Source organism: Equus asinus, chromosome 21 (assembly GCF_041296235.1).
Source record: "Equus asinus isolate D_3611 breed Donkey chromosome 21, EquAss-T2T_v2, whole genome shotgun sequence".
Classification (NCBI taxonomy): Eukaryota; Metazoa; Chordata; class Mammalia; order Perissodactyla; family Equidae; genus Equus; species Equus asinus.
This window is the reverse complement of record NC_091810.1, coordinates 38,570,199-38,582,881: the sequence shown is the minus strand read 5'-3', so window position 1 is coordinate 38,582,881 and position 12,683 is coordinate 38,570,199. Positions and strand designations below refer to the sequence as shown.

Below are 12,683 nucleotides of genomic sequence, written 5' to 3'. Positions count from 1 at the left end.
AGCTCAGGCAGAATTTCTGTGTTGCAGTGCCGAGGCTGAATTCCTTCTTAAGAAGACCTTGGGCTTTCAGCTGGTTGGCTGAGGCCCCCACATTATGGAGCGTAATCTGCTTCACTCAGAGCCTACTGATGTAAATATTAATCACGTTTAAAAAATACCTTCATAGCAACGTCTAGAATAATGTTTGACCAGACAACTGGGCACCATAGCCTAGCTAAGTTGCCACATAAAACTAACCATCACGGGGGTAAAAAATACAATAATGATAATTTAAAGAAGTAACTGGGAGTAAAAACTGTTCATTGATACAAAACAAAATACCCATATCATAGTTCTGAATTCACAGTGTTTGTGTTATATATTTTTATATAAAATATATAGTGTATATCATTTTTCTCCACAATTGAAATGAATAGATTTTCTTTTGTTGGAGCATTAAAATTTCAGGCTAGAGTTGCTTGGATAGAAGATGGTGTGAATTTCTTGTAGATTAAAGAGAAATTAGTATAATCTGTGTTTAGCAAAACCATACCTGAGGCCGCTTAGGCATTTCACTGTGATTTTGACATATTTTTGCATCTTCCTGAGTGTTTTCTTCAACGGTTTAAATTCATTCATTCTCTTAAGTATCCTCATCTCTCCTTGCCACTCATTTTGCAAAAACCTCGGGATAGTGTTTGTGTCTTTATCATTTGGCTGTCCTTGCTTTCAGTACTCAGCGCCCCCGCTCATTTCATTCCTTCCATAAATAAATTACTGACAATCAACAGCACTGTTCAAGACACAGCCTTCAATCAGGCAGACAAACTTCCTGCCTGCATTGATCTTCTTGTCTGATGGCACTGGCAGAATTAAAGAATTAGAATGTCTGTGTTGAGTGTGTGTGATCTGGCTTAATAGTAGTTAAGGTACAGCATCATCTCAAAATCAAGTTAGATTAAGAATCCAATATACAAAAACCTCTATTCTGATATCAACTTATGCAAATCATCCAACAGGTGAGACCAGGGGATCATTAACTGTTTTTGGATTTTTATTTTGCCTTCACTGCACATTTTTATTCTTAGGCAACTGTTTTTGTCCACCACCATGTTCTCAACTGGCTTACTACAGTTTAGCACCAAGCAGAAAAACATATTTCACCTCTTCAGTTCTGTTATCTCCTGCCTCCTATGTGATTTTTAATTCTGCTGTTCCTTTTTAATTCACCATCTTTATCTCATTCTGTTTACATCTCATCTGTTCTTATTCTATAGCTTTTCCTGTGTGTTCTTCTACTCTAGTAAAGATGCCCAAGAGTATCCTGGAAATGTCTGGTGGATCTCTCAGTACGTTGCCTTTCCTCTGAGCTTTTTTCATGCTGTTTCCTTACTTAACTCATCATGAATTTTTCTTGGGCCGTGTATGTGTGTGTGTGTGGTGCATGTTGAAGACATTTAAATTTTTTTAAAGGAAACTACAAGGTAGAGCTTTCTAAATCACCAGAGAAGGTACTGTTGGATTTTCCATTCTTATGTTGGCATCATTTCCTTTGGCCATCGTTATCACAGAGATGTGAGAGCTGACTTTTGCACACAACTGTAAGAGCCTGGAAGCCTACCTTCAAGAAAATGTCCCCTCTCACCCATTGCCAGTATTATTTTAATATTCCTTTAATATATGCCTAACTTGACCATGAGCCATTTATTGCCTTATGGTTTTTTGTGATACCTTTACCTACAACTCAACTTTGGCATTCAAAAAATTACCTTCTCTCATTATTGATATTTTTGTCTTCCCAAGCACAAACTGTATCTTCCTCTGTCACAGTGCCTTGTACATAATAGGCATTAAGCAAACATTTTTGCCTTTTGGAGGGAAGCACAGTGATTAAAACCTTGGCTAGGATTGGAAAGATCAGATTTCTATCCCAACCTTGCCCTCCTTCCTCAAGAGCTTTGTAAATTTAGAAATCCTTGGTTTCTTTGGCTGTAAATAAGGATCATGGTGGTAACTTCCGCAATGAGGGTTTAATGAATAGTAGTACAGTTCCTGGCATGCAGTAGTCACTCACTAAATATTTGAAAAATAACATTAATAAAAATATAGAAGGCTTGGGGCTGGCCCCGTGGCCGAGCGGTTAAGTTCGCACGCTCCGCTGCAGGCGGCCCAGTGTTTCGTTGGTTCGAATCCTGGGCGCGGACGTGACACTGCTCATCAAACCACGCTGAGGCAGCGTCCCACATGCCACAACTAGAAGGACCCACAACAAAGAATATACAACTATGTACCGGGGGGCTTTGGGGAGAAAAAGGAAAAAATAAAATCTTAAAAAAAAAAATATATAGAAGGCTCTAGTTTTTAGACTTGTTGCTTTGTATTAATTCAGCTAAACACAGATAGTGATACAAATTGGAAACCAGGCATATACATAGTTTTTTTAAATCAGATTGCAGGAGAAAAGGGAAGCTCAGGGGCATTTTGTTGTGACCCTGTGCACATCGTGCTGGTACCCTACAACAGTAGAGCGCTGCCCACTGTAACCTTATGCTCACAGTCCGCATTTCATCTCCCTCACGTTACTTGATAGTATTACCATTCATTCAAGCATTTTCCATATCTCTATTTTAGCACATGCTTCCTGGTCACTGAAGGGGCTTTTTCCCCCTGTAAAATTTCTTCAACTTATATGCGCTGTGTTTCTTCAGGAGGAGAATTCCTACACAGTTAGTGTCATTTAGATTCACATTATTAGAAAGAACGGGCTTTGAGGAATGCTGAAGGGGATGCCCTGAGTATGGCTCTTGAGAGCAGATGCAGAAAGTAGATGGGCTGCTCAAGATGTTTCGTAGCCATCCCAACACCTTCAAAGATGTTTTTGGAAAATAGGTTTCCAGCCTCTGCCCAAATTTGTCTCATCAACAATAACAACAAAATCATTTAAAGTGTAATTCACTCGCAAAATTCCATGTACTTACTCTCATCTTTAAGTTAGCTTCAAAAGTTAACATAATTTAGTAGACTACCACTTGAGAGAAATAGCACAGAAAATCGATATTTCAGACCTATGCTGCTGTTCTCTTTATGAGACATTTTATTATTCTGATGGGTGGAGCCCTGACTCAAAGACATTTTCTAAAAATGAATTTCCTCACGCAGTTGTAAATGAAAATGCCCTTGAAAAGGTCTTAAACTATTTTGTATCACACACTATTCAGGTGATGCATTAAACAATGCTGCCCCTGCTCATGGGCTGAACAATAAGAAAACCTTCTGTGAACTTATTTAATTTGCAGGCCTGAGTTTTAAAAGGAAAGTGAAGTGTAATTTTCTGAATATACTTGTGTAGAGTTTTTATCTTGGGTTAGTAGCATTGTACCGAAAGCAATTCACCCAGTATTCAACTGTTTTAATCTGCACCTCATTGAATGGATTTTTCTCAGTTTAAATTCATGATGTCTGAAGCTGTCCAAACCTAAAGGCAACACATTTGTAAGGAACTGCCACAATCAGTGGTAATTCACAGTCTAAGAAAAATAATTCACCGTAGGAAAGAAAATCCTCCAAAAGAATCTACCCTTCCTTCTCCCATCCACTTGGGTACCTGTCTTTTCCTGGAAAGTGTCCTGATTTGGGCTACCTGATTTCACCCTGCAGAAAAGAAATGTCACCTTGTTCTTAACATCTTGGTGATGCAGTCAGCGGGACTCTGCCTTTGACCCATACCTTCAGCTAGTCTCTCTGACTTAGGTTTCCCCACTGGGAATTTGTTATTCACTATCAAATCTCTAAACCCCATCTGGGGTGTGGTTGTTCACGCTATTACAGAAAGTAGCATCATGTCATTTGGAAAAGTGGGGAAATAGAGGTCGTGGAATAGAGCTAATGATACAGGAAATTTGATTTTCTGTAAGGAATAGGGTCATTCTAGAAGATTCAGTGGAATCACATTCTTACAAATTTTAAGATGTCTGCCAAATGTTGACTTTAAAATATGATGATGATGGTGGTGGTGGTGATTTGTTGAGTACAAATGAGGTCTGGGCATGGTGCTATATATACTATACACTTCACTGATTTGTCTGATCCTCACTCTCACCCTACCAAGGATAAATCCTTGATTCTATACGTGAGGAAGCTGATGCCTAGAAATTATCTTGCTTGCCTGAGGTCTCACAGGCAGGTAAATGAGGAAGCTGGAATAATATTCTCTCAAGAACATATTTTGTGGTCCATTTTTGTCCTCTGAATTGTATGAAATATCAAGGACTGTTCAAGCATTAAAATTGGATAATAATTTTAAGTTGATTTATCTGTGTTCTGCTTTTGAATAAGAAACCCTAGCCGAATGTAGGAGAAGGTATTTAAGGTTGAAATGAGAGCACCTGGATTTTACACCCTTCCTCTGATGTTTCGTCTTAGCCAAGTTAACATCAACTTTCTGAAGCACTAAATTCTCATCTATAACTGAGTGTAATAATTTCTGCCCAGTCGTCACAGAGGTGTTGGATGGGTTAAGTGAAATAACGTATGGGATGCCTTTTTGCAATCTGTAAAATGTAAAGCATTGTTATTAGGATTACCATTATATTTCTTTGTGATTTCACTGAAATATTCCATGTGGGCTATTTTTCAAAGCTGCTGAGAAACGCCTTCCAATTCTCATCCTTAGACTGGGCATTGTCTATAAAGATGTTCCCATTTAAGCATTTACAATTTAAACAACTGGACTGAATCTCACAGGCTTAGTTTTCAAATTCATGGTATTTAACTCCGTTAAAATTTTGCTGCTTAACAGGGAACTATCAGCAAGACATGAGTATTAGGTAATACGAAGGTGTCTGTATTATTTATTTTGGGCAGCATGAAGGCATTGTATTAGGTGAGAAGATGTTTGTTTTCATGATGCCTACAGAAGTATGTCATGGTAAAATGAGATGATGACCAGGATTTGCTCTCAAATACTTCAGCAAAGGAAAAATACAGATAGATGAATACATTTGGCAAAATCTTACTAAGTGGGGAATCTGGGTCCGTTGTACTATTTTCCTCTGTGTTTGAAAATTTTTCTAATACATTTTTCAATTGTTCTTTCACAGATGCAGATTTTCTTTTACAATCCAGACGACTTTGACAGCTTTCAAACCGCAATTTCTGAAAACAGAATAATTGGAGCCATGGCCGTATTTTTTCAAGTAAGTTAATGGTGGCTCAAGTACTTCAACCAGAGAGTTTTCTACGTATTTTTTTTGTAATTCACTGAATTGTTCCATGTTTAATGAATGCATCTGTTTCCTAGTTCACACCTGTCTAAGTGAAAGATATTTCATATTGTCTAATGTGTGATTTAAAATGTAAATAAGTATGTTTAGAAACATAATGAAAATTTTTGCATGAATTATTCTGATTTTATTGCTACTTGACTGGTGCACAGATTGAAGAACACATTTATCATCTAAGTTACTTTGCTGCTGAAGCGTTTTGAACAGGTTCCTTCAGCATATTAAGAGGCTCATGTTAAAAAAAAAGATGGTTTTCTTTGGAGCAACTTTAAAATTTGACGTTACTTGCAAGTAGATTAATAAATAGCATCAGTCACTTCTCTAAAGAGACTTCTTTCCCTCCCTCTCCCCATCCCCAGAAATGGAATTGAGACCATTTCCAAATTTGTATTTTTATGATCTCCCATCCTTTCTCTGTTTTATTGTATTTGTATTAATGAGTATACCTGGTTCATGTGTTGGTTCTGTGCCTACAAGCCAAACCTTGCGTCCCTCAATAGGTAATGCTGTCCAGGCTTTTTAGTAAGTCAAGTCAAATTAAAGCAGTGTTGATCACTGAGTACCTTGACCAAGTAGCCCAGAGGAGACCTGGTGCTATTTTGTGTGGAAGGTAACCTGAGTAGTAGGCATGTGACTTGTCTTTGTCTTAAAATTTGCCTAACAACATACAGGTGTTCCTTTTACCATTGAGTCTTTGTTGGAAAATGTGATGTCTTTCTGATAACTCAAAGGAACATTGAAGCCATTGAAACTTTCTCCAGCATAAGTCTTTAGCCTCTGTTTCTTGGGGCAAGCTTCTTTGTCACTGAGATCAAGCCATTCTTGTTTGGAGTATGTTAATTTCACTATCCTGTTTAGTGGTGATGTATGATGGACAATACTCTCCACTGCTTCCCTCTCCCTCTTAACTACCTTCTCTCCCTTTTCTTTTCTTGGATAGAGGCTCAAATGGATGGTTATATGTAAAAAATTGAAAAGCCTAATATTCTACCCAAACTTCAGAAACAATAAGAGCAGTGGTCATCAGCATTGGTTATTGCATTGGTTTTCAAGCTGTGGGTTCTGACCTACTAGCGGGCCATGAAAACATTTCAGTGAGTTCTGACCAGCACTTTTAAAATAAAGAAATAGAATAATATGGAATAGAAAATAATCAGAAAGTATCCGAGTATATCATGCATTGTAAGAACTTTTTTTTGTTCTTTGTGGAACTTTTTTTTTTAGTTATTTATGCATGGTGATGCATACTGTGTCATGATATGAAATGTCTGTCTTTTTTTTTTTTGAGGAAGATTAGCCCTAAGCTAACATCTGCTGCCAATCCTCCTCTTTTTGCTAAGGAAGACTGGCCCTGAGCTAACATCTGTGCTCCTCTTCCTCCACTTTATATGTGGGATGCCTACCACAGCATGGCTTGAGAAACGGTGCCATGTCCGCACCCAGGATCCAAACTGGCAAACCCTGGGCCGCTGAAGCAGAACGTGCAAACTTAACCGCTGCGCCACTGGGCCAGCTCCTGAAATGTATTTCTTATTGTGGGTCATGGTCATTTAGAAGTCATCTGTTTATGCTGTGTGTTTGCACTGATTTTCCCATTGTTCTCGCACACATCTTTCTCTGATTATTTTCATCAACCACAGTAAAGTGTAGTGTTTTAAGAGCTTATTCACTGGAGTCAAAATATTTGCTTTTGAAACCCATCTCTTCTACTTAACAACTGCATAATAGTGGTGTAGTTATTTAAACTTTCCAACGTCAGTATCCTTATCTGTGAAGTGGGGATAGCAACATCTACATCATCAAGATTGTGGCAGTCATTCAATGAAGTCTCTAGTGTGGATCCTGGCACATAGTAGACGTTTAGTAAATGCCAAGTAAAGTATATGTCCGTATCCATCCATCTCTGTTTCTATGGGATGGAGACCCCATGCTGTATGTGTCTTTGCATGAACACAAGTCTGTTCTGGGCACTGCCCTGTTGGCAGGTCACTTGGGTTCTGTCTGGACCCCTTTCACATCTAAACTGTGATCGGTTTACCTTAGGCAATACTGAGGTCACTTGAACCATTCTGAAACAATTCCCACTTATATAGTTAATCATTGTTTTCTGTAAGTGTCCTCTTGGCATGCTGCTTTTCGTGTAGCTGGATCTCTACTCGTGTCCTGCCATCAAATCAGCCCCCTCCCCCTTCTCTGTCATGCCCACCCATGCCGAGCCCAACCAGGCCTACTTTATAGTCACCTTTCTTAGAGGAAAATACATTTTAAAAATGTTTTTATGAGTACTGGAAGGACTAGTTCACAGCGTGCTCTACCCAAAAGCTTTCTATTTTGCCAGCTCTGTAAATTCTTGTTAAATATGAGAGCAATTAGAGTCTTCGGCAGGCAAGGCACATTGGCATACAAAGCAGCAAAATACCTCAGTGTGAAGTCTAGGTTTTGAATTTTTAAAGTATTTCCAGGACACGACTACTAGTTCACATACAAAGAAATTTAATGTGTATTTCGTCTGGTAAGTTCTCTAAATTTTGGCTTGCTGTCCTCTAGACACTAAATAGAGGGCAGATAATATAAAATAGAACAGATTTTTTTTTAGAAAGCAGCTATGTTGAGCTACTTTGTTTTCCTTGTAAGTCCACATACACGTTTATACGTCTGAGTTCACACTATATCATGCAATGGAAAGGAACACGTCTTTATTGTTGTTTTGATTTGGCAGTTTAGTTAGATCCCATATTTTGAGATGTTTGTAATTTGAATCTTTCTATAACACTGTTAAATTTGGGAGTTTGGTATTTCTCCCTCAAGTAGTAAATTAAATCTTGATATATATTTCCGAATTCAAACCTGGCATCTTACATTTTGGTACTGAGGAAGCATTTATCACCCTTTCAGCACTGATTCAATGCCAGGAATGGTACCGGTTGCTACATTAGTATAATAAATGTAATCAGCTCCTGCCCACTAGAACTTCACTGTCCTAGTTCCGTGTGATAACAGCTAGAAAGAGGTGAGTGGGGGCTGGCCCCGTGGCCGAGTGGTTGGGTTCGCGCGCTCCGCTGCAGGCGGCCCATTGTTTCGTTGGTTCGAATCCTGGGCGCGGACATGGCACTGCTCATCAAGCCACGCTGAGGCGGCGTCCCACATGCCACAACTAGAAGAACCCACAACGAAGAATACACAACTATGTACCAGGGGGCTTTGGGGAGAAAAAGGAAAAAATAAAATCTTTAAAAAAAAAAAAAAAGAAAAAAAAAAAAGAAAGAGGTGAGTGGAGAAACTCCTCCACTTGCAAAAAGGCTGTGCTCTGGCTTGGTGCTACTAAACCCACGTATTCGTCATCCAGAGTGACATGATGTGAATGACTCACAACTGCACATCTAGCAAGCCAAGTTCCATGTAGATGTTGCAGCCTTGATGCTGACTTACTCCATACACTAGAGTAATTTTCTTACACTTTCCATCTTTCGTTATCTTTGTTTCTTTTTCCTTCCTAATCGTGTGCCTGGGTAATTTCGGGTCTATCACTGCCTTTGCTGTGATTAGGTATGATGAAGTTCATGTTTCCAAAACACCAAAAACATGTGCAAACCTAGCAGGCATGTGGTTGACCATGGAACCACATGTTGGCCTAGACCAGAGGTTGCGTGCAGGTGGTTTTATTGTGGTTCTCAGGCATGATTGTTGAGTCTACATAGTGTTTACAATTCTTTTCTTCAGTTAAATATGGAAGGTTTAACATAGGATATCCTGATAATGTAGCAGTAATCAAGATCTAAGTAGCGGCTGTCTGTCTACTTTGGAGGGGGTGTGAATTCCCATTGCAACACAGTCTCCAGGCAATCTTCTTCATGCCTTCGTGTCAACACGATCCTAAGATCATGACCCCAACTTGGACCCCAGTAACCCTAAAAGGTGGATGACGTATTTTGGTTACAGACAGAGTTGAAGGTCAGTCTCAGAGCTGAAAGATGGTGAGCCAGGTTTCCCACAAGTGCTTTGTGTGAACATCAGTGAAGGAAGGAAGGACCACCTCCATGTATGGAAGATAGTGAATGATGGCAGCCACATATGGTTGTGTGCATTTTGCCCACACAACTCTAGAAGCTGCATTTACTTCATAGCCACTGCTATGAAGTGGAATATTCATTACAGTTTTCCAACACGTGTTAGTAATGTGCCTGGAACCTTTTTTCTAGTTCACACATCTTTGGACTAGCAGCCCTCTGGAAGCTAAAGGGGAAAGGAAGGGTGAAGTTGATTTTAAAGGACTTTTTAAATAAATTAATTAAAATAAGAAATTGGCAAGGGATGGAGATATTTGTTGTTAAACAACTAAAGAGAATATATAAATGCTTGTTTAGCTAATTTATATAAATAAAAATTAAAATAATTATTTTCTGTTTAAGTAGAACGTCTGCTATTCTTTACTTTTAGCCTGGTTTGAATTCCTATAAAAATGTAAAATTCCAAAAGTCATTAAAATGCTCTTTTAAAATATTCTGTTATTCTGATAACACTACATGGGTTATCTGTTTAAAGAAATATGAAATATGAAAACCTATGTTTAGAGGAAGGTTGAAATGACTGTGTAATGATTAGGCAAATTGTGGAAGAATATTTTGCTTTGAAAATATCTCAAAAAATATTTAATTAGCTCCGATTTAAGTTTATAGAGCAGAGTACCCAATCCTCAGAATGACCTTACCTTTAACTAGGCCTGTATTTTTTTATACCAAGAATCTTCTATCAGCACCCTCTGAATTGGGTACTGATTTGGTTTTTCTTTCTTCAAATCTGTGTCTTCACCATTCTTCATTGAACGCTTCCTTTCCCACCAGAGTCGAAATGCCTTCCAACTGCTCAACCTTCTTAATGGCTTTCAGTCTGATCCTCATAGAAGTTTCGTATCCCTCTTTTTATAGTTTTGATTATTGTGGTTTTATAGGTTTGATTACTGTGGTTTTTCAGGAAGCACATGATTATCATTGAATTTATGATGAGAGGGGGCATCTCATCCATTTTATTACCCAGTTGTCATTGTTATTTGAATGCCAGAAATTTCATTTTTATTTCCTGATTCCATTGAATTTTAGAATTATAGAAGGGTAATTCCTTAAGAGCATCTACATTTAGAAAATTTTCTCATGTAACATTCTTTCCAGCTTTCTTGTTAGACTTTTCTGGGTGTAGCCATTTCTGAATCTTTGCATCAGACACAAAGATATGAAATCTTTACCATGTCTGCATCCAGAGTCCCAGTCAATGGCATATTTCTTGTACTTTTAAGAGATAAACAAATTGCATCCTGATTTATTCATAGGTGTCTTAAAGTTTTCTTTTTGACAACTTGTCTTCAACAACTCTGTTGAGACTTCTTCATTTAATGTTAGCAGTTCAGCTTCTACTGGGAGAATTGATCCCCTTTGCACCAGTATTTTTCCTTGTTTCTGTTTAAATTTCTACCCAGGATATGACTGCGGTCATCTGGTTTTCCCTAAGGTCTGTATTGCAGTCATTTGCCCCTCTTCTCTTCCACCCTTACTTCACAGTTGAAAGCAAACTTCAAAACTCAAATGTTTCAAAAGTTGATAACCCATTCTTTATATCATGTTGGTAGTACAGACTGCTTAATTATTTTTCTCCATCTGGAGAGGCTTAGTAATCAAATGAAATGGCAGCACCTGGGATTATTTATAGACCCTGAGAAGGCAGGAGGAGTTCTTGATGACTCATCCATCCAGGCTGGCAAGGAAGCCTTTTTCTCCACTTCCCTGCATTTCACCTTCCCTCTCCCCACCAAAGGTGGATAGGATTTGTCCTTCCTTCAACCCCCTCGTTTCTCTTAGCATTCCGTCTTGCATTAATGCTGTTATTTTACTTGCTTTCCCCTGCCTCGGTACTGTGAGATCATTGAGGACTGGGAGTTTTCACTTACTCATTTCTGCATCTCTTGCAAGTGGCACTCACTAAGACTTGGTTGTGCCAATACTTAACTGAATTCAGTGGAAACACATTTAGGCTCTATAGTCTGACTGGAAAGAAATAACCTGATAGCCTATTTGCTAAGGAGTATTAGAAGCAGGCACTAGGAGGTGTAGGACCTGAGAATACTAGAATGTGAAGTCTTGGAGGTGGAAGTCCATGTCTTGTTCCTCTTCTCTTTGTATCCCACCACCCACCTTTCTCTAGCCCTCACATCAGTGTCTGACCTTTGTTACTGCTAAGGAAGTACGTACTAAGCATATTTAATCAATTAGCTGTTAAAATAGTTTAATTGGAACATATGTTTTTTAATTTGAGTTATAGGAACCTCTCAGGGTCCTTCCACAACATTAATGATTTGGGTTTTGGAAAAGTATCTGTCTAGGTGGCTGTTTAAGCTTCACCTAAAAAAAGATGGTTGTTATAGAGAAGTGTAAGACTCTTGAGGTGGTCAAGAATACTGGACATAAAGGTTCTGAGACTCCTGATTCATAGAGGATGGTAACTCTCTGACCTGGGGCTCCATTGGGTCTAACGTGCTGTTGAGGGCATATATCTCCATTTATGCCTGTAGTTGTGAAAAAGCAACAGGGCTTTAAAAATCTTAAAGTTAGTAATGTATTCAGAGGCCTTACAGGAATGTTTTAGTGCCAGGAATATCTGAATATGTCTGTGCCTGAGTATGTTTTTATAGTTTCCCACCAAAATGGTTTAATCTCAGTAGATGGTAGGTGGAGAGGCTTTTTTGGATTATTTTGCTGTTTTTCATTATAGCTTTCCTCTGTCTTTTTCTTGTGCATTTCCTTTCTTTTGCATAGGGTCTCTCTGTGATAGTTGATGGGTTAGTTTCTGTTTCAGCTCATCCACGTGTATGTTTTTTCGCTTTTCCTTGCTTTTGCTACTTTTTATGTGTGTTTGTTTTTCCTCCTCTTCCTTTTTTTCTCCTTCAGATTTTCTAAGTGAACAAAACGTAATATTTTCTCATTTATTTATTGCTGCACTCATTTGCTCTTTCTGCAATATTTATTAAGCACTTTCTCAGTGCCATTCTCCATGGACTTGGCAAATGTACCGTCAGAATGGGAGCCTGACCTCAAAGTAGTTGGGGAACCGTTCGTAAGTTTTGAAAATGGTTGGTCTTTGAATCCTTTCTTCAACAGTAGCATCATTTTGTCATTGGGAGATAGGGGAGGACAGATCAGGTCAGGTAGATGAAATATCGAGAAAATAATACAAAAATTATATCTTGTGTATAATTTCAAAATGATAAATATTTTATTTTGAAAGTGTGAAGTTCTTATTGGTGAATTTTTGAACTCTCCTTTCTCCATTTTTCTTCTTTCTTTCATTCTTCTACAAAGCAAAACACCACTACTAAGTGAAAATTATCCCTTTTATTATGATGGCCTAAATTGATGTTTTTATTTATTTATTTTT

At 38.3% G+C, this 12,683-nt stretch overlaps 1 protein-coding gene across 4 annotated transcripts in view; it reads left to right on the top strand.

Annotated features, from left to right (window-relative positions):
- The window catches only part of PTPRG (protein tyrosine phosphatase receptor type G), a 680,787-nt gene that overhangs the window by 459,759 nt on the left and 208,345 nt on the right, over nucleotides 1–12,683 (top strand). For all 4 annotated transcript variants that reach the window (XM_014868697.3, XM_070493516.1, XM_014868696.3 and 1 more), the window contains exon 5: nucleotides 5,079–5,174. In XM_014868697.3, coding sequence (XP_014724183.2) covers nucleotides 5,079–5,174 — 96 coding nt within the window. The remainder of the gene's footprint in view (nucleotides 1–5,078; nucleotides 5,175–12,683) is intronic.